The sequence below is a fragment of the Cheilinus undulatus genome, linkage group 24, assembly GCF_018320785.1.
Source record: "Cheilinus undulatus linkage group 24, ASM1832078v1, whole genome shotgun sequence".
Taxonomy (NCBI): domain Eukaryota; kingdom Metazoa; phylum Chordata; class Actinopteri; order Labriformes; family Labridae; genus Cheilinus; species Cheilinus undulatus.
Window position 1 is genome coordinate 2257927 of NC_054888.1, and position 27837 is coordinate 2285763.

The following is a 27837-nucleotide window of genomic DNA, read 5'->3' on the forward strand; positions in this document are numbered from 1 at the left end:
GTTTGCCATGTCAGCAATCAACTAGCAATTTAAGTATATCCAGTCACAGACCAGATGTTAACCAACATTAGATTGGTTTACTAACTTTGACATGGTGGTGAGATGTATGAATGTGGCCCCGCCCTCCTTATATATTTCTGTATGTGGCCCCACCCTCCTCATATATTTCTATATGTGGCCCCAACCCCTTATTTATTTCTGTATGTGGCCCCACCCTCCTCATATATTTCCGTATCTGGCCCCACCCCCCTTATATATTTCTGTATGTGGCCCCACCCCCTTATATATTTCTGTATGTGGCCCCGCCCCCTTTTATATTTCTGTATGTGGCCCCACCCTCCTTATATATTTCTGAATGTGACCCCACCCCCCTTATTTATTTCTGTATGTGGCCCCACCCTCTTCATATATTTCCGTATGTGGCCCCACCCCCCTATATATTTCTGTATGTGGCCCCACCCCCTTATTTATTTCTGTATGTGGCCCCGCCCCCTTTTATATTTCTGTATGTGGCCCCAGCCCCCTTATATATTTCTGTATGTGGCCCCACCCTCCTTATATATTTCTGTATGTGGCCCCACCCTCTTTATATATTTCTGTATGTGGCCCCACCCTCTTCATATATTTCCGTATGTGGCCCCAGCCCCCTTATATATTTCTGTATGTGGCCCCACCCTCCTTATATATTTCTGTATGTGGCCCCACCCTCCTTATATATTTCCGTATGTGGCCCCACCCTCTTCATATATTTCTGTATGTGGCCCCACCCTCCTTATATATTTCTGTATGTGGCCCCACCCTCCTTATATATTTCCGTATGTGGCCCCACCCTCCTTATATATTTCTGTATGTGGCCCCGCCCCCTTTTATATTTCTGTATGTGGCCCCGCCCCCTTTTATATTTCTGTATGTGGCCCCACCCTCCTTATATATTTCTGTATGTGGCCCCACCCTCCTTATATATTTCCGTATGTGGCCCCACCCTCCTTATATATTTCTGTATGTGGCCCCACCCTCCTTATATATTTCTGTATGTGGCCCCGCCCCCTTTTATATTTCTGTATGTGGCCCCACCCTCCTTATATATTTCTGTATGTGGCCCCACCCTCCTTATATATTTCTGTATGTGGCCCCACCCTCCTTATATATTTCTGTATGTGGCCCCGCCCCCTTTTATATTTCTGTATGTGGCCCCACCCTCCTTATATATTTCTGTATGTGGCCCCACCCTCCTTATATATTTCTGTATGTGGCCCCACCCTCCTTATATATTTCTGTATGTGGCCCCACCCCCCTTATATATTTCTGTGGCACTCAGTGGACAGAGTTTGGACACCCCTGGCTTAATATTTTGGCAATGTTGCTTTAGAGAGGAAACAACCATCAAAAACTAAAGGTGAACTTTTTGTTCAGTTTTGACGCTGTGTGGCAATTTCCTTCACCTTCTAAAGAGCTAAAACCAAAAACAGGAATTTTGTTTATGTCGTCTCATTTTTACCAGAATCTCACTGAAATGAGAAATTGCGACAACTCTCGTTGTTCCGTTGGTTGCTGAGTGGCTTTGTTTCTGTTTACTAAACACCGTATCTGTTGCCTACTTGACATCTGAGGGGAGTTTTGCTTGTTTTTAAAGAAAAGTTTCTAACAACCTGAGGATCAGGAACCTCTTACAGAGTAGACCTAGTCCTCCTAACCTCTGCCTCGTCTCCTGCAGACCCGGACTGGGCGAGTCTGAACCTGGGGGCTCTGATCTGCATCGAGTGTTCGGGGATCCACAGGAACCTGGGGACTCACCTGTCCCGCGTCCGCTCCCTGGACCTGGACGAGTGGCCGCTGGAGCTCATCAGGGTCATGTCGGCCATCGGCAACGAGCTCGCCAACAGCGTGTGGGAGGTCAACGCTCAGGGACGCCTCAAACCGGGACCGGACGCCAGCAGGTAGGAACCACTTTTCTCTTTTCTGGGGTTAAAGTAAGGCTGGAATGTTGGCAACATATTAACGCAATTTCAACTCTGATCTTTCTTTCTTTTGGTTCAGAACTTTGTCCAAATGTTGACAACAGTTTAGCGCAATTTCAGCAGTTCTTACTCTTTTTGGTGAAATGTTGGAAACTGTAACCTCCCAATAATTACTTAGAAATTGAACAGGTTTTTTCAGAACAAATTGTCCTCTGAATGTTGCCAACATATTTATGCAATTTCACAAGAATTCGTCTTTCTTTTGGATGAAAATGTTGACAATATTTTTGCACAATTTCAGCAGTGCTTTGGCTCTGTAAGTAAAAAAATGTCATCCAGATGTTGTCAACGTATTCAAGCAATTTGACTGTAAAATCTCTTGCTTCTGGCTGAAATTTCGTTCAAATGTTGCGTACAACCATGTAAATAGTGTTGCCAACACAATTTGCACAGTTTCCATAGTGTTTTTCCTTCCTTGGTAAATGTTGGAAACTGCAGTGTTGCCAACATTTTTGCACAACTTTAGCAGTGCTTTTTCAGTCTTTGGTGCAATGTTGGAAACTGACTTTTAGTGCAATCAGAGAGTAATTTTCTCTGACTCAGACACTGAGACTGGATCTGGAGTTTATTTTGGTGATTCCAGCAGTGCTTCCTCTTCCTGTGGGTTTTTAGACTGAAGGAAAAGTCTTCGTCATATTCCAGAAGGTTCTGTGTCCAGCTGCAGATAGGGGGCAGTATTTCAGTGTCTGGGTGTTTGAATATTGACAGAAAAGCCACAATCCTTCGCTCTGAGCGTGGTCGACCAGGGACAGTAACAAATCTGTGAACTTTAGCGTGACGTTGGTGTTGATCCGTAGTGGTGTGGTTGTGTGTGTGCGTGTGTGTAGTTGTGTGTGTGTGCGTGTGTAGTCGTGTGGTTCGGTGTGTAATTATCGGCCCGTGCAGCTCACTGAAGCCAGCAGCCATCATAACAAATTAGAGCTGACTGCCATCCGCATAAAGATCGACTTCCCCGTCCTCCCCCCTGTACTCACCCCCCACACTCATTAGTCAACAGAAGCACCTTATAATTACTCCCACTACACACACTGAGCGCGTGCAGAAGCACACACAAACACATATTCAACCACATAAACAAACACAAGGATGAGTTTTTATTCTGCATCTTAATGATTTATGTTCTTTGTTTTTTCTGCAGATTTATCAGGTTCTTTTTAGTTTTACTAAAGTGAGAAACACTTAACTATAGATATATCGCAATTAAGAGTTAAAGTTTATAACTCAATAAGAAATTTACAGACAGACAGAACCCCAGAGACTGCTGCTTTCACTCTATCTCAACTACTCTGGTTGTAAATCTTGTCTGAATGTTGCTGAAATAATCTCACAGTTTTACAAATGATCTGTTCAGGATAAAAATCTGTTCTCATCATATTCTTAGTTGCCTCTAGGGATGCACGATATTATCGGCCTGATATCGGTATCGACAGATATCAAAATTCCTGCTGATCAGACATCCGATAATTTGGCCTGTGTCAGCATATCGACTGTAAATTTTGTCCACATATACTAGTGATACTCATCGTGTGGCTCTTTTATGATTATTTGTGGCTCTTTTATGACTTAAATTTAAATATTATTCCCCCAGAAAACCTTAAATTGGGAAACTTTTTTTTGCCCTTTTCACATTTTTTTGCCACTTTTCATCTATTTAAGCTATTTGTAGCCATTAAATACCACTTTTTTCCTGATTTTTTTTTTTTACCTTTTTTGCCTTTTTTTTGCCATTTTCATCCCATTTTTGCTCATTTAAGCTACGTTTTGTCATTAAATACCACTTTTTTCCCAACTTTTTTCCCATTTTGACACCTTTTTTGCAACTTTTTACCCATTTTTACCACTATTATCCCACTTTTGCCCTTTTCCACAGTTTTCTTCCCATTTTCACCCACTTAATTTACCTTATGTCATTAAATACCACTTTCTTCCTAATTTTGCCCATTGTAGCCACTTCTTTTTGCCACTTTTATCCTATTTTTGCCCTTTTTTCACAATTTTTTCACCATTTTTCACCCATTTAAGCTACCTTTTGCCATTAAATATCACTTGTTTCCTTTTTTTTTGCCCATTTTTACCACTCTTGACTGCTTTTTGCCCATTTTGCACTCTTTTTTTTGCCACGTTTTTGCCACTTTTGGTCCATTTTTTGCTACCTGTAACTCATTTTTTGTCAATTTTCACCCATTTTTGCTGTTTTCTGGCCCTTTCCCTCCCCATTTTCACAGTCCCTTTTGTCTCTTTATTGCATTGTTGAAAACAGAAAAGTTGCCCTCTTTTACACTTCTGCTTTCTTGTTAAGCCTTGCAAATGTAATTGTTGCCAATCTTTTTGTCCAATGCAGACTTTTGCTCAGAGGATTGCTGTCCGTTTGTCTGTCCGTTTCCACATGAACACATCAGGACCTTGGTTGGTGACCTGCACAGTTGCACAGAAACATTGGCAGCAGTCCCATTAGAGTTATCATCAGTGTTTTTGTGCAGCTCAGACTTGTGTGAGAGTTTAATTGCACCGTGCACTGTATGTTGGCAATAATTGTTGCCTAAAGCTGCATGCCCAGTGTTAAACACTGAAGTATTTCTGACTGAATCTGAACACTTCTGTGTTCTCTGTATTAGTTCTGGGTGTCTAATGGTGAATAAATGCAGATCAAACTCGTGGAAACAGCGGCCCTCAGCCTCGCCAGCGTCTCCTCACCACGGTCGTTCTCAGTGAGTGATGCGAGCTCATCGACGTGCCGTTAGCCGTCCTCCGTCACAGCTCTAATGCTTTTATTGTTGCTCATGTTCCTATTTATTTATGAATGTGAAGCATGTTTCCCCCAGCACAGATTAGAGGACGAGGTCAATATTATCTCAATTAACCTGCAACGCTCGGCTGCAGCTTCATCCCCTCCTCACCCCCCTCCCCCTCCTCCCCCATCCTCTGTCAATAGTATTTATCAGTCCATTCCTTAAGTGGCTGGCTGTTTGTGGTTTCACCTCCTCCTCTGGCTCTGTCTCCCTCTCTTTAACTCTAAAATACTCAGAGGAAGCTTTGATAATCTGCAGGTTTAACTCAAACATTATTTGGTTTCTGGTTTATATGAAATTACTGTTAAATTCACATCCAGAGTCAACTTTTGCATTTTTACATACTTGACAATTTTCTTATCCTATTCAGTTTTAAAATCCACAGATCTGAGGGCAGTTTCAGCTCATTTCTAACATTATTATCCCAGATTCCACAGACGTGAGATCTCACAGAGACGTAAGATAAAACGTGACTTTAGAACAAAAACAAACATGGAGGACTGAAGAGTTCAGCTGAGCTTCTTCTATGACATCACAAGTCTTTAATGTCTTTATGATGTCAGGATAAGCCACGCCCACTACCTCCTTCCTGCTGTCCCTAATCAGCCACAACATTCTTCAGTCTCTCATTGAGAGAGGACAGAGCATCAAGTCAGCGACAAAGGTGAGAGTTTGTTTAGAGGAAGAACATGGTTTATTTGCAATCTCAGCCAACAGCACTACATTACCCACAATCCTTTGAGCTGTGATCATTTTACTGTTATATAAATAAATAAAGTTCCAGCAGCTGTAGAGCAGCTTATTCTGTTTAGTCAGCGGTTGAATTCACACGCAGGTATTTATTTGATTGTTGAATGGTAACACATCTCCTCCTCCTCCTCATCTTCCTCCCTGTCCGTCTGTGATCCGTCGCTGCGACCCACGCTGCCGTGTTTGGAGGCGTGGAGCTTTTATGACAGCTTTATGGACTCACTGAGGCTCTATGAAATAATATGTGGAGGCAGCCGGGCTACGTTCACTCACGGCTGCTCTTAAATACAAATCAAGCCGTGAGACGACCAACAGCTGCCCGAGTCAGAGTTTAACACCTTTAAATACACAGCAGACAGGTCGCCACCCAGGGTTAGAACAGAGGGATTATGGGAGAATAAGCAGCAGTCAGCAGTAGACCAGAAAGACCAGAGTTCATCAACATGATGTCAACAATAATCTGGCGCCATCTGTCTTCACCACAGAGCATTACAGTCACCGCCCACTTTTCTACAACCGTTAACTTCACTAGTAACAGCTGTAGTTCCTGTTCCACCAATCAGAAGTGATGTTATTACGCTAGAGCATTGTGGGTAATGTAGTGCTGTTGCCCAGGATTACAAATAAACCATGTTTTTTAAAAGTAATGTTTATATTTTTTTATTATATTCCAGCCTCTTGACCACCACCACTGATTTTTAAAACATTTTCAGCCATTGAAATTATTTAACAAAAACTTTTGGAATTTGAAGCATGGATGAAACAAATCTCGTAATAAAACATTTTTCCAGTAAAACTAAGGTCAAAAAGAGCATAGATGTACGTCTGTAAATCACAGACTTTTTCCAATATTTCTACTTTCAAGGCGACCCACTGAAAACAGCTCCCTGACCCACTTTAGGGTCCAGACCCACCAGTTGAGAACCACCTGTCTTTAGCAAAAATAAAACAACTAAAAAGCTAAATTCACTTCTAACAGCAGCTGAATGTGGACTGAATGTGGAAGTTTCCCACTTCAAAGAGGGTTCAGCCAATCATGAAGTCACTGTGACACTCAAGGATTGTGGGTAATGTAGTGCTGTTCAGTGGAGAAGTTATGAACGCATGTCTTTAATATGATTTATATATATATTTTAGCAAATTAAGTTGTGTTAACTCAAGCTATTCCATCACTCATGGTTTTAGTCTACCTAGAATGGTTCTGACATTATGGCTAACAATCCGATCTCAAAAGCAGCGTAGACTGAATGATTGTGGCTGATTAGGGACAGTAGGAAGAGGGAGTGGGCGTGGCTTACCTCCCATTATCCCAGTCTTTCTGACATCACAGATTAAAGGCTTGTGATGTCATCCACTGTGCTGGTCTTCTGTAAACGTTGCAGAAATCCTCCTCATCCCTGCGTTTTAAAAAGTGAGACAGAAGCTGTAAAAGAGGAGGAGGTGGAGGTGTGACGAGGCCGGGGGAGGCTTTGTCCAGGCAGCTGGAGGAATGGGAGTGAGGAGGGGTGAGGACGGGGGGGTCTGATGGATGTAAAAAACCCGTCCCCTCGTGGTCTCTCAAGTGAGTAATAGAGGCCGAAATTTCATTTTGCAAGTGGCTGATTTAATGATCCAAAGGGTAATTAATGTCCTGATTATCTTAATGTTAAATATGGCCAGCAGCAATTACACTGACCTCCTGTCTGTCAAGGTCTGCACCCCCACACCACACACCGCTTCCCAATTAGGGCCTGTTTGGAGGTCCAGGAGAGGGGGAGAGAGAGGGGAGGCATGCAGGAAGATTTCAGGGAGGGATGCAGGGAGATGAGAGCGTTTACGTGCAGACACAAACAGGTATATGATGTTTACATGCAGACACAGACAGGTATATGATGTTTACATGCAGACACAGACAGGTATATGATGTTTACATGCAGACACAAACAGGTATATGATGTTTACATGCAGACACAGACAGGTATATGATGTTTACATGCAGACACAAGCAGGTATATGATGTTAACATGCAGACACAAGCAGGTATATGATGTTTACATGCAGACACAGACAGGTATATGATGTTTACATGCAGACACAGACAGGTATATGATGTTTACATGCAGACACAGACAGGTATATGATGTTTACGTGCAGACACAAACAGGTATATGATGTTTACATGCAGACACAAACAGGTATATGATGTTTACGTGCAGACACAGACAGGTATATGATGTTTACATGCAGACACAAACAGATATATGATGTTTACATGCAGACACAAACAGATATATGATGTTTACATGCAGACACAGACAGGTATATGATGTTTACATGCAGACACAAACAGGTATATGATGTTTACGTGCAGACACAGACAGGTATATGATGTTTACATGCAGACACAAACAGATATATGATGTTTACATGCAGACACAAACAGATATATGATGTTTACATGCAGACACAGACAGGTATATGATGTTTACATGCAGACACAGACAGGTATCTGATGTTTACATGCAGACACAGACAGGTATCTGATGTTTACATGCAGACACAGACAGGTATATGATGTTTACATGCAGACACAAGCAGGTATATGATGTTTACATGCAGACACAAGCAGGTATATGATGTTTACATGCAGACACAAGCAGGTATATGATGTTTACATGCAGACACAAGCAGGTATATGATATCTTGTCATTGTTAGGTCAGTGTATTTTATGGCCAACAGATTTAGAACCTGAAAAATTCCGAACAAAGAAACAGGCCTTTAAAAATTCATGTAAAAAAAAAACAAAAAAAAAAAACAAGAAAATAAAACATGGGAAAACCCGTCTTCTTTCAGACATGATACTTTTATAGATCACTCCTGGAATCAAACAATGGAAAACAAAAAACAAAAAAGTTTGTGCTCCATGTTTTCTAATAAGAATAAAAAGAACAGTTTGTTTTATATCTTATTGTTTTTGTTTTCTGATCAAAAAGGAAGATCAAAGAATGGAACATGGTCTATGTAACATTCTTTTTTTCAGAGCACCTGCAGCAAATCACAACAATGGGGGAATAAAATGTTACATCACCAATCTTCTGTTCTTTAATCTTCCTTTTATGACTAATCAGAACACAAAAAAGAGGAGAAACACTTTGGCATTCATCCAACGAAAAATGGGAAACAAAGACACATTTTTCTTTGTTTTTTGTTTTGTTTTTGTTTTGTTTTGTTTTGTTGCATTTTTTTCCAAAAATAATTAAAAAGGTTCTTTTTATTGTTGTGTCTTCTTATCAAAAAAGGAAGATCAAAGAACAGAACACCGCTGATGTAACATTCCTTTGTTCCAGTGTGTGTCGCCTGCTGCAACAAAAAGAATGTTACATTAGAAGTGTTCCATTCTTTGATCTTCCCCTTTTTGACTTATCAGAGCATAAAAACAAAAAACATCAAAACAAAACGTGTTTCATTTTCGTCAGGTTGTTTTGGAAAAACAATTTTTTTTTTTTGTTTTCTCCCAGATTCAGGGTCAAAGGTCAGTGTACTTTCAGGCAGTTGAAACAAGCCTAACACAGTGCTGCACATCACCACAAACAGACCTGGGAAGCATGGTGGTGGCGGCATCATGCTGTGGGGATGCTTCTCAGCAGCATCGTGCTGTGGGGATGCTTCTCAGCAGCATCACGCTGTGGGGATGCTTCTCAGCAGCATCACGCTGTGGGGATGCTTCTCAGCAGCATCATGCTGTGGGGATGCTTCTCAGCAGCATCACGCTGTGGGGATGCTTCTCAGCAGCATCATGCTGTGGGGATGCTTCTTAGCAGCCGGCTGTTGTAAAGGCAGAGGGTAAAATGAAAAGGCACTGTACTTGGTATGATGTAAACACAGTCATAGAGGGAGGGAAAAAGAAGATGAACACAGAAAGGAGCAGACATATGTTGAAGAATCAGAGATGAAGAGGAGTGAAAGTCTCCATTTTAAAGAAAGACAGGAAGTGGAAGGAGAGGCGTTCTGGTACGGCTGTAAGAATTAAACACCTCCATTACTCTCCCTCCTCCCTCCTCCCTCTAGTCGGAGCTGACAGGTGAGAGGAGCAGGGAGGAATTATGTGGCAAGAGACGGCACCTGTCTGCAGGGCGACGCCCCCATCCATGAGATCTGTGACAGAGTGGAGCTCACACAGGCCGAGCCCGCCATCTTCAACTGTTGTCATCATCTCTTTATCCCCCCCTCCATGGCGGGGAGACGGGCTCTCATTACTATCAGAGTCTCTGTGGAGATCCTGTCTCTGCTCATCATTTTAGTTTGATCCTGTAGCCACGCCCACATCCTGCCAGCGTGGATACTTGTTGACATTTGTCCCTGGCCGCATGAGGACGCCATGTGGATGAACGCCACCCGTGCCACGGCGCTGCTGCAGGGATGAGTATTTTCATCAAACCACAAAAAGACTCGCCGTGCTCTAAACGCTCCCATTAACCCCTCCCTGCCCGCGGTCAGCCGTCATCACCTCGGCTGGCGTGCTCTCCCGGTGCGGCGCCCCAGCTGATGCTCCGCTGAGGGGGCTGCTAAGTTTGGGCGAGCTGCCCATGGAGCAGCGCCCACAGGCTCGGCGTCCTGGCGGCGTGCTCGTTGGCGGCAGCTCATTGTTTTAATGATGTGTCGAGTGTGGCGGTAACACCAGCACCAGAGGCCGCCGCAGCTCGCTCTGACGCAGCGTGTTAGCGGGACGGGCTCACAGGAGGTGACAGCGATGCTAATCTGGCCTCCTGGCCTGCAGAGAGGGGAGGTGGTCAGGGGGCCCAGGTCCTCCTCCTCTGGGCTCCCCGTGTCCTCATGAAAACACCGACCTTTGGCGGTCTGTCGCAGGAGGTCAGCGTCTCCGTTTGTGTTGTCTCCTCTGAGCGGGATCTCTGTTTCTGTGGAACCGGGGACGGAGATTATAAACCAGAAGAATCCACGTTTTTAATCCCTAATCTGCCCAAAGACTCATCCGTTTTCATTAAATTATCACACAAAGGTTAGGTTAGCTCCTACCATGTCATCTGAAGAGGAATTTAATGAGTGGAGATAGCAATGTGATAGAATGCTCTTTCCTAACATTCCACTCTGCAAACAATTTAAAAGAAGGGGGGCCCATGTAGTTTACAGCTAACGCATTTAAATCTGAAATGAGAAACCCAAAATCATGAAACGAGCTGTTCTGATCAACAAAAGGAAGTTAAACTACAGAACAGTGGTGATATTACATTATTTTCCCTGCATGTGTGACCCGGTGCAGGTGTGAAAATACAATGTTACATTCCCAGTGTTCTGTTTACTGATCTTTTTTTATGGGTTGAAAGAAAAAATAAAAACAATAGAATGGAACTCAGGTCATGTAACATTCTTTTTTTTCCTAGATGTGTGACCCACTGCAGGTGTTGTTGAAAAAAGAAAGTTACATCCCCAGCTTTTGCTCTCTGATCTTTTTTTAATGGGTCAGAGGGCAAAAAAAATAAGACGAAAAACAAGAAAGAAGATCAAAGGATGGAACTCTGGTGATGTAACATTCTTTTTTCTACATGTTCAACCTTGTTCAGGTGTTGGGGAAAAAAAATGTTACATCCCCAGTGTTCTGTTCTCTGATCTTTCTTTATAGATCAGAGGGCAAACACAATAAGCTAAATAACAAGGAGGAAGATCAAAGAATGGAACTCAGGTGATGTAACATTCTTTTTCCTTGATGTGTGACCCACTGCAGGTGTTGCAAGTGTCCTCAGGGAAGTAGACGCTCAGTAGAAAGAGGCGTAGTTTTAATGACAGCAGATAGGAGCTGGCTAAGATTACCTGGACGTCAGTCAGCTGGGCCGCCGTCCTCTGGACTACATAAAGAGTATAAAAGTCATTCAAACGATCCAATCTGTGGTTTTTAGGAGCTAATGGTGCTGACCTGAGCGAGGGCCTCCGTGTTTACTCAACTTTATTTAAACAGTAGAAGAAGACGTGATGTTTGGGCTCCACGCCGTAATGAGGTAGTAGAGAGATGATCAGAACCACGGCGGCTGAAGGATGAGCGAGCACGGCGACGCTCCGCACACTTAACACCAGCTCCACATGACGGATGCGACTCCACGAATAATTCAGCAGCAGGTCCGGGTGGGGGGGCGGGCTCTTTATGGGGACAGATTAGTCTTGTTCCCCTCAGAGAAGGCCAGCGCTAACAGATTTAAATTTAGACCGGGGGCTTTTAATCTGGCGGGGTGCAGGTGCGGCGGGCGCCCCCGACACGGCGGCATGATCGGGCTCAGGGGAGCAGACGGGGCGAGCGAGGGGGGACATCGCCAGATAATTGCCCCCCAGGGTCAAAGGGGAGAGTCCCTGAACCCCAGACTTCCTGATTGTGTGATCCTAGCCCAGATTAGAGCGGCGTGACGGGACCACAAATATTCACTTCCTGTTTCACCGCTGCAACATTTACTCTTCAGAGCTCAGCCTCAGAGGTTTCAGATGCTCCATCATGATTGGTCGAAATATTTACCAGTAAAGAGACTTTTATTTTGAACTGGTTTTGGGCCCAGCTTTAGAGACATTTCTAAGTCAGATTTTTACCTGATAAAAAGTGAAAGAAGTCCAATTTCAGACAGATTTTGGGCCTTGTTTAAGGTGATTTTAAGTTTGATTTGGAGCCCAATTCAAAGACAAGTTCAAGGTAGATTTTGTATCTACATAAAGTCAGGTTTAAGGCTGATTTTTGCCCTGCTTCAGAAAAAACTGTCAGATTTTTGGCCTTATTAAAAGTCAACCTTAAGTCAAAACTTTGCACCAATTTAAAGACAGTTTTAGTCCAGTTTTGAGCCTTATTTGATGCCTTTTTAAATCCAGATATTGGCTCCAATTTAAAGACAGTTTTAAGCTAGATTTTTAATGTAAATAAAAATGAGTTTAAATCAGATTTCAGGCCTAAGTTAAAGGCAGTTTGACGTCACATTTTTGCCTGACAAAAGTGGTAAAAATAAAAATTCAGACAGATTTTGGGTCTTAATTTAAGGTGATTTTAAGTCCGATTTCTGCCCTGCTTTAAGGTCAATTATAAGGTAGATTTTGGGACTTTTTAAATGTACACTTGGAGTCAAAAATTTTCCCCCAATTTAAAGACAATTTTAAGTCCGTTTTTGGGCCTTATTTAAAGGCTATTCAAAATCAGATTTTGGTCCTTATTTAGAGACAATTTTAAACCGGATTTAGGCCTCATTCAAAGGTGTCTTTTAGGCAGATTTTGGGTCTGATTTTAAGACCATTTTAAGTCTGATCTTTAGGTTATTTTTCAGTGTTTAGGTGGATTGTCCTCTCCAGCACAATTTCCCCAGTGTTTTTGGCAGGTTAGGTTGCAGCAGTCTGACTGGTGGTTTTAATCGTCTCTAATACAATAGAACTTTGAAGGGTAGTAGAGACCGTGGCCTTGAGTTTTTCTGCTTTTTTAGACGGATTCAGAAATATGAAATCAAACATCACTGTAAATCTGAAAAGGAAACTCCTGTCCACAAATTCCTCTGGAAAAGTTGATCTGATCTGAAATGACTCCATATTTAAATGAGTTAAATGCGATGTTGCAGATGCTTTTGTGTCATTTAGACAGCATGCAAGACTCACTCCCATGATCCCTTGCTTCCCTCACCATCATCTTTTGTCGTCGTTTTGGTTGAGCGACCCCTGGTGGTGGGATTTACCACGTTTCTAAAGGTTTTAAAGGCGGAACCTGAAATGAAGGAGGCTGTAGAGAAGTTCATGGTTACAAACTGAACTGCCAATCCAAACTCAGTCGTGGTTATTTCCCATGAAGTCTGGCTCGTGTGTATCTCGTGTGTATTTTGTGTGAGTTTTGTGTGTGTTTTGTGAGTTTTGTGAGTGCGCTGAGACCGAGCGGAGCTCCGTTTGATCTGCGTCGGCTAACTAGACGATCCCGCCCGCCATCATCTCTCTGCCATTATCTGCAGCCCCCGCTGATGCGAGGCGGCCCCACGGCCTGCATGTTAAACAGCACACAGACACGGGGAGGGCCAGTGCAAAGAGAGAAATAATTGGCCCCTACATTCTAATTCATCTGTAAAAGGGAGGCCTTGATTAAATTAGTCCTAATAGACGTTATTTTGTACATGACCGCCTCGCCGCGTCCCCCGACTCGCCTAACAAGCCCTCCAATTTACTATTGACATTAAGCCGGCTGACACGAGCCAATCAGCGGGCCATTCATCGTGTGTCATGGCGGCGAGGTTATGCTAATGCGGGCTAAAAGCACAAACTAAATGCACATTCTTTATGCCTGAGTCATCAGATTAACCTCGCCGTCCTCCCTCTTTTAATAATGAAGAAATAAATAACGCTCGCCGGGCCACGCTCTGCTCTGCCCCCACGCCGTCAGCTCCCCGAGCAGAAATGAATCTGTACGCCGACGGTCAGAGCCCCCCCTTCCTCCTCCTCCTCCTCCCACCCCGTGGCTAATTGGCTCAGTGGGCAGATTGCTCATAGAATAAAGAAAAGTGGACGGCAGAGTCGTCCCGGGGTTTGTGGGTAATGTGTTTGGATTGAATGGGATCAGTGAGAGCCGAGGCCGGCTGGTAAACATTTAAAACCCGGAGACGGACCGCTCTGAAACAACGCCGTCCTCTTCAAATTCACACGGTAGATTTAGAGATTAAAAACTGTTGTTCATGATGATCCGACCATCATTTCAGAGCTGAAGGAAGAAGACGACCAGATCTGATGAGAGGAAGAGGTTAACTCTGGACCTCTGCAGCGAACAAGGCCTTCAAAAATGGCAGACAACCTCCTCAGCACCATCATAATCCTTCTAAACGTTCACAAAACGCTGGAAAGGAATAAATCCATCAGAAGTCAAAGGCCAGCTCCTGTGTGCTCTCTAAACTGCACAAAACCATCCACAGCACATGTTAACTTCAATGTAGAAGTCTCATTTAGAGTCAAATACAGCAGAAAACTCAGACCGCACACTCTCTGTTTTACTGATGACGTAGTAGTATTATGTCAGAGAGGACTGAATCCATCAGAACCTCCAGACTCCTTCAGCTGTCTGTTTGCAAAGCACTGGCACCATCCTGCTGAAGAGGAATAGATCCATAAAAAATGTAAAATTCTGAATGAAAAGTGCTTTTGAATCAGGCCCAAAATCTGAAATAAATCATCTTTAATCAGACCAGAAATCTGAATTAAATCATCTTTAAATCAGACCAGAAATCTGAATTAAATCATCTTTAAATCAGACCAGAAATCTGAATTAAATCTTCTTTAAATCAGACCAGAAATCTGAATTAAATCATCTTTAAATCAGACCAGAAATCTGAATTAAATCATCTTTAAATCAGACCAGAAATCTGACAAAAAAATTACCTTTAAATTAGGCCCTAAATCTGATGTGAAATCGCCTTTAAATCAGGGCAAAAATCTGACCTGAATTTTTAAAAAATTGGCCCAAAATCTTACATGAAATTACCCTTTAATAATCTGATTTAAAATCATCTGTTAATCTGGTTCTATATCAGACTTAAAAACACCTTTTGATCTGACCTAATGTCCTCTTCTAATTAGGCCCAGTTGGCCTCAAAATCTGACCCCATATATTCTTTAAAACACACCCAAAATAAGACTTGAAATTGCTTTTACATAGGGCACATAATCAGATTTAAAATCATGTTTGATAGGGCCGAAATCAAACCTAAAATCACCTTTTAGTCAGGCAAAATCTGACCTAAACTCACTTTTTATCTTCCAAAAAATCAGACTTGAAGTCACCTTTTAATCCGGCCCAAAATCACCTTTTATCATCCCAAATGTCAGACTTGTTGGACAGTCGATCCTCAGACTTTTGCTGCTTTTTAATTCTAAATACAAAATGAAAATTGAAATAACTTCAGTAGATGTTTCTGAATATCTTCTATCTTTATGTCATGTTTGAATTTTAGTGGGGTTTTTTTTCTTATCCCGTCCCGATCATGGCACTATCATATAAAATCACGTTCATTTGGCCAATCCCCGTGGGCCCTCCTGATCCCCACGGGCCCTCCTGATCCTCGTGGGCCCTCCTGATCCCCACGGGCCCTCCTGATCCTCGTGGGCCCTCCTGATCCGCCTTGTGGACAGTTAATTATCAGTTTAATTATTTGAATGTGACCTCACATCTCCAGCTCTAATTGATCATAAAGTTGCTGTAAAGATTTCAGATTAGCGTCGTCGTCGTTCTACATGCTGATTTCCTGGTTTTTAATCCTACGTTCCCCATTTTTACCTTCTTCTGTGCATCATCTCTAGTTTTTACTCTCTGTCCGGTTTAACCCCTTCGTCCCCGTCTCGTCCCCAGATTTCCGTCCATCTCTCCCCCTGTGTGCCTCACCCAGACCTTTCTCCCCCCTCCCTCCCCCCTTTAATTATCTGTGCCTATCGGAGGGCAGCTAACGACCCGCTCAGAAAGGCTAATTGATTTCTGCTCTCTTTCCTTTGTCTTTTCTCCGCTGCTCTGAGAGGGAATAAAACGGCGAGCGTGCAGGTTTTCAGGATGAATTTAAAGCGGACTGAAGCCTCGTTTTTACTCCTCACCTTGTTAGAAAGCCGCCGACGTGTCCGTGTGACGGTGATTCATCTTAAAGGCACATTAGGCTGGCAGTTAGCTGCTGCTCTTACCCACGCTACATCTATCTATTAATCTATTAATTAGAGGGCTAATTAGGCCAGAAGAGGAGCCACTGACACCGTGTCACTCTTAACCCCGATTCCTACCGCTCATTAGCTCACACTCACACCCAGAGACACACCGACGCCCTCCATGCTGTAATTAATGTTTAGCTTTAACAGCAGCGTGGCGGCTCGTTGATCTCTGCTCCACAACCAAAAAGCCTTTTTCAGTGATTTAGACCTTTATTTTTTTAGTTTATTTACATGCACGCATCATTTTACCTTCATTCTGATGGGCTTTTTGCAAAAAACAACATAAAAGTCCGTCATTATTAAATACAAGCTTATAAAATACACAAAAACAGCAGCAATGTTTCTTATAGAAGAGGGATAAATAAATCTCAATTACACTGCATGATTTAAAAATGGCTGAAAGCATTTGCAATATTTCAATATTGCATTAAAAATCTGCAGGAAAACTCATGCATTATAATAATTGCAACATAAGACAGCAATAAATCTATCAAAAATTGCAGGTGAACGACCGGATGCAATCTAAACTGCACAAAGCATTGCAATGTTCCCTAGGAGAGGACTAAATCTGATAAAGCACGCTGTATACGTTGCAAAAAGCAGCATGGTAGCATGGCATCAAATGAAATAAATCCATCAAATGTTGCAGAAAAACTCCTGCAAACTGTGGAAACTGTGCAGAACATTAGCAACATGACGTCAAAGAGGACAAGAGCCTTCAAAAAATTGCAGGTGGACTCCTGCAGCTGTTCGAAATGTTGAAATGAAGAATGAATCCATCAAAACATGCAGCAAACTTTTTCTAAATATCTAATATTTAATGATATATAATATTAGATCTAATATCTAATGATATATAATATTTCTAAGACCTTTCCAAAATCAAAGCTCCTAATTTTATTAGAATTGAACCCCTAAACTCCTGGGTCTGCCGCTGTCCTGGTCGTGGCGTTCTGGTTGGTCTCATTATGCTAATCAGTGCTGCGCCGTGATTATCGGGGTGGCTGTGTCGACTTTCAGCGCTCTGTTTCTCTGTTTTGGGGTCGATGACCTCCTTAAACACGCTCACAATAAACACACACAGACAAACATGGAGGCGGAGCAGCTGCTGGGACGTCCAGCGGCGGTCGGTCAGCCGCCTCGTCCTCAGACACCCTCAGGCTTCAGCCCAACAGGAAGTAGTGTGTGTAGGTAAACACAGCGCCACAAAGCAGCCGCTCATGAGGAACAACTCACACACTAACACACACCACCAGAGCGTCCTCAGGGTCTCTGAGCTCAAACAACAGGCAGGAAATCAGAGGAGAGCGGCGACGCCCCAAACAGAATCTGATCCCGCCCCCGAAAATAGAGCGGCTGATGAAGCTGTCAATCAAAGCAGAGAGACGAAGAAAGTCGGATTAAAAGTTCTGATAGTTTTATTGATGGTTTCATTATTGATCAGCTTCAGATTCTTCTGTTCTCTCAGAGTCCAGTGATCTGGTCGAGAAGTCAGCTTTGGAGCTACAGTCATCAAAATGTCTGATATCTACAGTACCATGGTTTTTTAACTAATACGCTCTCACAGCATACCAGCGCTACCTGTGTTTCATAAGGCAGGTGTGTGGAAGAGGAATGAATCAATTTAGAATCTCTACAAACTCTGAATTGCTCAGAAACATTGGCAACCTTCATAGGAGAGAAACAATTCCATGAAATATTGCAAACATGCTCCTGCATGCTGTAAATCACAACATTCCTGTGCATTTTAGACCGCTTGCTGTAGTTTGTTTTTTAGAAACATGTCAGCCTGAACAACATGAGGGAGAAAAGCTGTTAAAAGAGGCAACGCTAGTCTAATGAGTACTAAAAAATCTGCATACATCATCCCTCTGTCACTGTTAGAACACATGCAGAATATACCAACAAACTTTTCCTTGTATTGACTGTCCTTTGTTGGCAACTTTTGTAGAACTTTTACAGAAGTTGCGAACAAAAGACAACAGTCCAAAGGGCCTGGTGAATGGCAGTAGGACTCCAGATTCCCAAGGAGAAGGAGTCCTCTTATCTAAACCTCTTCAGGGTTTCCCTCGCTTCTCAACAGTTTCACACACTTTTACAAAAGTTGCCAACTATGGCCCCCAAATCCCCAGCTTCACAAACATTCCAGCCTTTAACGATAAAGTCTAGAAACATTCCGTGGCCTGCCTTTGATGATGTCATCCTTTTAAGTCTTTGATAGACTTGATAAAGAGGATGTCAACATTCCATCCTTCAAACCAGCTACAGGGTTAGTCCTGTTTATGACGGTCGGATACCTTCTGTATCCGACCGTCATAAACAGGTGTGCTCCAACAGAATGATGTTACTGATGTGAATGTAGACCAGTGGGAGGTGGGATCAGGCTAAGATCTATTATGTAACACTCTGATGCATCAGTATTGATTCTGCAGTGACGTGATATTAATATCTAAACACCTTCCCTCTGCTCTGAGTGGTTTTGGCTTCACTCTCAGGGAGCTGCGTGTCGTCCATCTTTATAACCAGACCGTAGACGGTGTCATTTCTATCTTTAATTTAATCGACTGTGGCCCCTCTGGGCTCCTGGGGCCATGTTTACCGTAGTCGCTGTCACAAACCATCTCACCGGGCTCGTCTTTAATTATCTACCCAGCATGCTTTAGTGCAGGAGCTCGGCGCTCTGTCTAATGGGATGTGAAAAGTGACACACACACACAGATTAACACACAAATATGAGCAGCGCACACACACTCACACACTGCGTGGTTAATTAGTGCAATTAGCCTCTCCACTGTCCAGAGCCGAGTGTTTTCAAGACTCGTTAGCTCCTGATGATGTTTACCGCTACACACAGACTCTGAACACACACTTATGCACAAAATGCACAATAAACTGCACAGTAAGTACACAGTAGACCTTCAGCAACAAACAATGAAAGACACAGTCTGAACAACGAGACAACAAACAAACACTAAACAGTCAACTAACTCTAAAAAGACAACCAAACAATGAAAACACACACTAACTACTGCTGAGGAACCACTGCTGTAAGGTATATATATAAACAATAAACCAGTAGTTAGGTTTCATTGATGAACTCCACATAATGAGGGAGAAAAGCTGTTAAAATGACCATCCTGGTTAATGCTGCGATGGCTAACAGTGTTAGCTTAGTTAGCTACACTTTACTGCTTTTCTCCCTCATTAGGGTCTTCAGGTAGCAGGTCCACATCAAGGGGCTAGCTTTGGTGGCAGAACAAGTTGCCAATTTGGAGAATATCTTTTGGTCCATCCCAATTAAGCAGCACAAAACCTGGATGTGGTACAGCAACAGAACAGCAGCGTCCTTATGTAACAGTCTTTGATGTAACATCCTTTTCTCATGGCAGCCATAAACATTAGAAATATAAATGTAAAGGAGAAGAATCATTTTTCATTAGGGGTCCACATCAGTGAAACACACACACACACACCCACCCCCCCACACACACACACACACACACACATATTAAAGCACACATTAACACTCCTAGTCCCACACCGTGGGTCCGGCCCTTAGCAACTGGAGCGTCGGGGGAAGGCATGCGTTTCTGTGGCCTCACATTTCCTCTGTGTGCTGAAGAGGACAGAAGGCCAGAGCCCCGCTGAGCTCCCACACTAATATACACACATTTACACACTAACACACACCCTGACACACACTCCTACAGGCTTTGTCCGAGAGCTGTCGGCCGTACTCTGGCGGCCGGCCTCCTCGCTCTCTCTCCGGGTCGCTCAGGAAGAAAAAGCCCCGGGACATTCCGTGATGCTAGCTGCCGCCGTCGCCACCACCGCCCCGACGACCACACCCCCGAAACACACACACTTGGAAAGAAACGCACACTCGGACACACTCTGGTTTCCAGGAAGAGAGTTAATGAGATTCTGTCAGGTTCCCACCAGAAAACTTTAGTCTGAATTTGGTCTCTTTTCCCAATGTTAGATTTCCCATCATGCACCTCAGTGTTCAAACAGAAGTCCCCAATACTCTCTGCTTTAACAGCAGACAAATATACGTCATATTTAATGTTTCTACTCACAAAGCATTCTGGGATCACTCCCATTATGATGCATGAAGATTTTACCACTTTTAACAGTGTTTCTCCCTCATGTTGTCATAAACATGCCCTGTTGATATACAGTTAAGCTAATAACTCTGGTTTGGAACCGGCAAAAGGCAAGGATGGAATGTTCTATAAGCTTTGATAACATCTTCTGTCAAAAGCCTACACTACACTATTATCAAAGACAGAGGATGGAATGTTTTAGAAGCTGTGATGACACTATTATCAAAGACAGAGGATGGAATGTTTTAGAAGCTGTGATGACACTATTATCAAAGACAGAGGATGGAATGTTTTAGAAGCTGTGATGATACTATTATCAAAGACAGAGGATGGAATGTTTTAGAAGCTGTGATGATACTATTATCAAAGACAGAGGATGGAATGTTTTAGAAGCTGTGATGACACTATTATCAAAGACAGAGGATGGAATGTTTTAGAAGCTTTGATGACACTATTATCAAAGACAGGATGGAATGTTTTAGAAGCTGTGATGATACTATTATTAAAGACAGAGGATGGAATGTTTTAGAAGCTGTGATGATACTATTATCAAAGACAGAGGATGGAATGTTTTAGAAGCTGTGATGATACTATTATCAAAGACAGAGGATGGAATGTTTTAGAAGCTGTAATGAAACTTTTATCAAAGACAGAGGATGGAATGTTTTAGAAGCTGTAATGAAACTTTTATCAAAGACAGAGGATGGAATGTTTCAGTAACTTTTTAGGGTTGTGGTGCCCCTCTGGTTGATTTTCTCCTCCATGTTGCCTCATCTTCAAAGGCAAGGATGGAATGTTTGAGCGGCTTTGATTACATCATCCTTTTCTAAAACCTGTGTAAGACTTTAAAGGATGACAGAATCAAAGGTAGATAACGGAATGTTGGTGAATATTTTGGAGTGTTTTTTCTGTTATTGCCCAGTGTAAGGCCATAGTTGCCAACTTTAGAAAAAGCATCATTTCCTGTCCCTCCAAGTCTCGCAGTCGTCCTGCTGAGTGTCTCTGCTCTCATTTCATCCTGTGAGGAGTCTCTGTCCCGTCTCCTCTCCATTTCCTGCTGCCTCACCCCCCGGGGGGAGGTGTTGCTATTTTGTTAAGGAGGGGGAGGGACAGCTCAATATCTCCCCCATCCCTCTCCTGATCCGGTCTAATCCCAGCAGGCTGAATGAGCCGCTGTTTACACGGAGGGATTAGTATAGAGATTAGAGCGATCAGAGTGCTGGATTAGACAGATTATCAGTTAATGACACTCGATTAGTGAACAATGTGTCCACGTCCCTCTCGCCATTCACCCGTCTGTCCGCCCGCACGCCACTGTGTCTTATTTTGTCTTATTTATACTCACATATACAACCATTGGAAACTTCTAGAACAGTCCAGCAGATATCTATTTGATACCAAGTCCTAGCTCTGAGCTTCAATCAGACTCCTTCAGCCTTTTTATATTGCACTTAAACGTTGGCAACATTTGTATAAGAGGCGGAGCTGGTGGGAACTGATGTTTGGGGTTTTTATTTCAGGGAAAATCGCTAACTCAGCTTGGCTCTGTTTTTTGCCTCAGGGAGGAGCGTGAGCGTTGGATCCGGGCGAAGTACGAGCAGCGTCTGTTCCTGGCGTCTCTCCCGGGCACTGATCTGTCTCTGGGTCAGCAGCTGCTGAGGGCCACAGCCGAGGAGGACCTGCGCTCCGTCGTCCTGCTGCTCGCTCACGGATCCAGGCAGCAGGTCAACGAGACGTGTGGCGAGGGAGACGGACGCAACGCCCTGCACCTCGCCAGCCGCAAGGGCAACGTGGTGATCACGCAGCTACTTATCTGGGTAAGAAAAACCACTCCTGAACCCTAGCTGTGACCCAGATTACACCATGAATAAATGGAAAAGAGCAGGCATCAGTGACAGCTGAATGACACTGAGTAAGCCAGAAGCAGGATCAAGGAGGAGCTGGGGTGGAGGAGGGTTACAAAAAGCAGCTTGAGGAGGGAGCAACAAAGCGAAATAGGCCTCTCTGATTGGTGATTAAGCGAGCTAACAAAGAGTGGTTTCACTTTAGAGACCAGAGTCCAGATCCAAGTACATCTGACCCCAAAATCCAGTTCGTTAGATCAATGATGTACTTTAACTTTTATCATCTGAGAGGGAACTCTGAATTTTATTCAATGTAAAATGAGACATAAATGTAAAATAAAGGACAAAAATCACAGTTACTGCTTTACTGACCAGTCATCGTTACTATGAGCTCATCATCACTGATTTATCCTCTCTGTCTCCCTCAGTACGGCGTGGACCTGATGGCGAGGGACGCCCACGGTAATAGTGCAATGGCGTACGCTCGCCAGGCCAACAGTCAGGAGTGCGTGGATGTGCTGGCTCAGTACGGCTGCCCCGACGAGCGCTACCCCCTCATGGCCACGCCCAACCTGTCACGCCGCAACACTAACCGCAACAACAGCTGCAGCAGCGCCGGGAGCGCCGCTCTCATATGACCGCCATTTTGATCATGTGACTCTTTAGGAAAAACATGGGAGAATCCTGAACGCTCATTTAGGGAACCACTTCCTGTTCTGACTCTTAACCCCACTCACCTCACCTGAAAGACTGGTCACAGGTCAATGGGGAGAAAGAGACGAAGGCATGATGGGAGACGTGGTCCACAATCAACAGAAGTGCATCCTGGGAAATAATCACATGACTGATGCCGGCCAATAACGGCCGGACTGCAGCTCTTTGGACGCCATACCTCATCACATGACTTTAGTAGAACACTACGAGACCATTTCCTGTTCACGCCATCGAGTCAGAAACACGCCGCTGACTCGAGCGGCATCATCACCCTACAGCCAATCAGCATCCTCCAAACATATCACAGCCTTTCTGAAAACGAAGAGACAAAAATATCACGCCCCACAGCTTCAGTGTTTCACCTCCTCTCACCTTTTATTTTGAAAATCTCTCCTGCCTTCACACGTTTTCTTTTTAATATGAAAATTTGGATGTAAAACTTTAAATATCAGATGAGTTGTTAGCGGTAAACAGAAGTGTGATAGATCGCATGTCCTAGACACCTTTTTATCTTTAATTTAAGGCATCATGTTCTGGATCGTGTGTATTATATCTCGATGTGCATTGCTGGACCAATCATGAGTGTCGACACAGGGAGGGGGAGGGGCTTTTGTTAATATTCAGGTGTAAAAAGTCAAAGCGTGTACAGAAGCTCTTAACAGGCTCAGGGACTGGAGACTGTCCATCACAAACCCTGTCGTCTTTTCCTGAAATCCTTAAAGCAGGTCGATGGGTTTAAGATGTTTCTGCTGCGGTTGGCTCAGGAGTTAACTGTACGTAGAGGGAGATAAGGCTGGCTACATGTCAGATGATTTTCAGCACGATTGTTGGCCTGATTTACCTCCCTACAGTCAGGGGACCATGGCCTCTCTCAGTCGATTATTTCTCTAAATTATCGTTGACTGGTCGGTGTTAATCTGATCATTTTTCTGCTCCTGATTGACTTAAACATGCTAGATATTTACAATTCCAGATCGGCCTTCGACTGAATTCCTGCAAAAGCCAGTGAAACAAAACGTGAAATTCTCAAACCAGGCTGGAGGGTTTATGCTTTTTATAAGACGGTTGATTCAAGGGTTAAACATGTTAAGAGGAAGGTAAGGCTGGCCACACATGAGATGATTTTAAGCCCTATTTTGGGCCGATTTGCCTCTTAGTGATCAGGAAATCATCGCTTGATTCAAGCCTTGTCAAAGCTATTAATTTGTCTGAATTATCCTCAAGTTTGATGTCAATATGATTATTTTTCTGCTTAAGATCAGCTCAGTCATGTTCGATATTTCAAATTCCAGATCGGGCCGCCTCTGACTGAACACCCGAGACAAAACAGAATGGGAAGTGTCCTGGTCTGAGTATTTTAAAGCCAATGGATTTTTTATTTGAAATAGGAAATCCACAATCCAGATTCAAGCTGTTTCCCGAGAAAAAGGGGAAAACAAAACATGTTTTAGAAAAAAATCTTTCAGGCAGTTTTTAACAAATTGGGAATGAAAAACTTTTCTTTTTTTTTTTTTTTTCAGGAATAAATGAAAAAACGTACATGTTGTTCATCAAAGACTGGAACACTGATGATGTAGTATTCTTTTATCTATATAGATACCTCATGCAGGTGTTGTCAAAAAAGAATGTTACATCACCAGTGTTCTGTTTTTTGATCTTCTTTTTCTCAAACGTTTAAAAAAAACAAAAAAACATTTATTCTGGAAAACAAAAAAAATAGAAACATAAACGGTTGGGTTTTTTTTTTTGTTGTTGTTGTTTTGTTTCTGTTTCTGTGAGCGTCCTGAACTTTGCTAAGGTCAGAGGTTATTATAGTTTACTAAAACTAACTGGATAACTAAACCTAAAATTCAAAAATCATTTTAGTTAACTGAAACAAAAAATAAGCTTAACCAAAAAAACGAAAACTAACTTAAACTGTATAGTGCACTTACAAAACTAACTTAAATAAAACAAAAATGGAGACAAAATATTCTTAGTGTTAGTCTTTGACACAGCCAGACTGACTGCCACTGAAACAGAAGTCTGGGGAGAGTAAAATGGCCTGATATGATTGGTTAAGACTTCACAAAGTGGTAGTTTTATGTCTGGAGTTGTATTCAAACATAATCATTAAATAAATAAAATGATGAGTGAAGAGTAGCCTGTTTGAATATGTTTTTAAAAGTGCATAACGCTCACTCAGCCCTGACATCTATCCGTAAAAAACTAAAACTAATAAAAACGAAACTAAAATGAAGTCATTTTGCAAAATAAAAACTAAACTAAACTAACAAACCAGCAGTAAAAACTAATAAAAACTAAACTGAAATCGAACACAGAAAGTGAAAACGAAATAAAAATAAAAACTGCTGAAAAATCCTAAACTATTATAACCTTGCTAAGGTCGGAGGTTTTTTCCATGTTTTTTTTTCTGTTTCTAAACGGTAATTGGGAAACAGCTTTTTTCTTTATTTTGCTGAGTCGTCTAATGCCTTGGTTCTCAACTGATGGGTCAGGACCCAAAACGTGGTCATGAAGCCATCTAAGAAGGTCCCTGGTGAAAAGTCTGTGCTTTTATTTTGAAGGAATGTGTGTGCCATCACAACTTTTCCTTCCATCTCAAGTCCAAACTGCCACATTTGTCTTTTAAATTAGGATTATGACTGATGAATTAAACTAATTCAGGCCCAGATTTGTCATGTAGGAGTCTATGGTGGGTCTAGTGTGTGCATTTGGAGAACTATGATGTTAGAAATGGTTGAAACTGTCCCCATGTTTGTGGTCTCCTATGGTTTTAATAGTGGCTAATATTTGAAAATCATCTGGTGTGTTGCCAGCCTGCATTTGGAGATAAATCCTCAGTGTCTGAAAGGCTGAAAAGTCTTGAAACTTCATCACACCTCCTCTGATAACAGTGCCATGATCTGCATATATTCTCCACAGTGATTGTCAATTCTTTGGCCTGTCAGACTTAAAAAATGCACAAAAACAGCCTTGAAAACTCCCCCAAATCTAAGTGTCATCTTCAGATTTGATGGCTGTAAAACCAACAGCCAGAATCCTGAATGTATTCCCTAAAAATGTTTGTAAAATAAGAAGAAACGTGAGTGTTTTGAGCTGGAGGCAGTGACTTTATATTGGATCTGTCAGAATTGTGGTTGAAAGTAGATTTCCTAGCGTCTAAATTTGGGATTAAGCACTTTGTTTGAAGCCTTAAAGATCTTGTTTTACCATTAATCTTGCCTCAAAGATGACCGTACTTCATTCAAACTTGTGAAGTGAAATTAGGTTAAAAAATGAAAAATGTGTTCCTAATCCCAGCCTAAACTAAATTAAGATTACCTGTGAACACCTTCTTTGGTCATTTTTGTCTTTATATTTATATTTGGACTTTTACAGCATCTTTAAAGTCTGTTTTCCTGAATCGGCTGAGTGTTGAGCATCTTAAACCCGAGCCTCGTCCGATTATGTTTGACTCAAACGTCCCTGAAGTGTTTTTATGTTTAAAAGTGTAAAAATAAACGGAAAAGACAAGGAAGCAGCTAAGAGACTAACGGAGCTCAAAGGGAATTTACCTGCTTCTTCTTCCTCAGGTGTTTTTCACCTGTGATAGATGACTTCCTCTATTTCAGCCGCTCGATCACAAACTCACTCATTTCTACTGTTAATGTCACACAGTAATGGTGTTTCTGTACAAACCTGTCCGTAACGTTTGTGAGTGTTTGTCTGTCCCGTCCAATCAGGTGGTCTCCCTGATCTGCTCAGTGAATCACAAAGAAGGGCTTCTTCTTCTTCTTCTTCTTCTTCTTCTTCTTGTCTTTGACCCCCTCGTTGTAAATATTCTCTTCTTTCTCCGCCACTTCCTCTCAGCAGTGGCGTCGTGTAAATTAGCAATCACAGGATATTTTGGTGTGTCGAGCGGAAAGTGATTTTATTCTAAAGCGTGTTTGTAAAGAGAAAAACTGAATGTTTGTGTTTCGGCTCAGTGTACAGGAAGGTAGCTCGGCATTCAGTCCGGCGGTTCCCAACTAGGACGACTACAGAAGGTTATAGGACAAGATATCAGATGTAGAATGAGCCAAGAGCCTTCAGACTAGTCCAGAAGTTAAAGTCTGGTTATGGTTAAAGAAGTACCGTGAAATCTGGAGTAAGAGTTGCACTAGTATATAAGTTGCAGTCTTTTTTGGGAGCGCTAATGAGCAGGAAAAGGGCGGTAAACCCCCCCATAGACCCTGTGGTCATCATTATGTATCCCAGCATACTGTGAGCCTACATAAACTAACAGTTCACATGGTGCAGGTTTCAGCACTTTATACCGGTATATCGCCAGCACCGGTATATAAGATACAGTTAACATCGCAGAGGACAACATAGGTATTTAAAGTGACTTGTACACCAGATTCTACGATACTTTTCATGGCCACAAGTCTGAGTCAAGACTCGTGAAAGATATGTTCACGTTTGGGTCAAAACCAAGTCCAAACATGGAGAAGTTTGGGTTAGAGTCCGGTTCATGTCCAGTCAAATTTGTGTCAAGAACAAGACTATCAGCCTAAATCTAGAGCTGTTTTAACCCTCATTTGAATTAGTTCTTGACTAATATGAACCACAAGAAACGTGGGAGTCACAACCAGAACTAGCCCAGACTAGCTTAATTCAGCAGTTTCCTTGTAGGATGTCCTAACAGCCTAAGAAGGATGCTAAGCACTATTTTTACCGTGTCAAAGCATCTCTGAGCCTGCAGCTTGTTTTACAAAGTATGAATTACTGACACTCATATCTGTGTGTAAAGTCTTGACTTGTGTCGAATGCTGTTAGGACTCGCAACAAGTTAGAATTTCTAGTTTGAGTTGAAGCATCTGTAGAAATTCAGATTTAGGCGATGTGAAGGTTGTGAACTGCTGGTCTGAAGAGCTGCCGTAGACGAACTAAAACCTTCTAAGTAGGTTTGACTGAGCG

General features: G+C 42.6%; 1 protein-coding gene across 4 annotated transcripts in view; it reads left to right on the forward strand.

The window, feature by feature from the left end:
• Positions 1-25028, forward strand: part of agap1 (ArfGAP with GTPase domain, ankyrin repeat and PH domain 1) — a 245778-nt gene extending 220750 nt beyond the window's left edge. For all 4 annotated transcript variants that reach the window (XM_041782109.1, XM_041782110.1, XM_041782111.1 and 1 more), the window contains 3 exons: positions 1715-1937; positions 21900-22155; positions 22611-25028. In XM_041782109.1, the coding sequence (XP_041638043.1) occupies positions 1715-1937; positions 21900-22155; positions 22611-22820 (689 nt within the window). In that variant the 3' untranslated portion in view covers positions 22821-25028. The remainder of the gene's footprint in view (positions 1-1714; positions 1938-21899; positions 22156-22610) is intronic.
• Positions 25029-27837: the final 2809 nt, after the last annotated feature.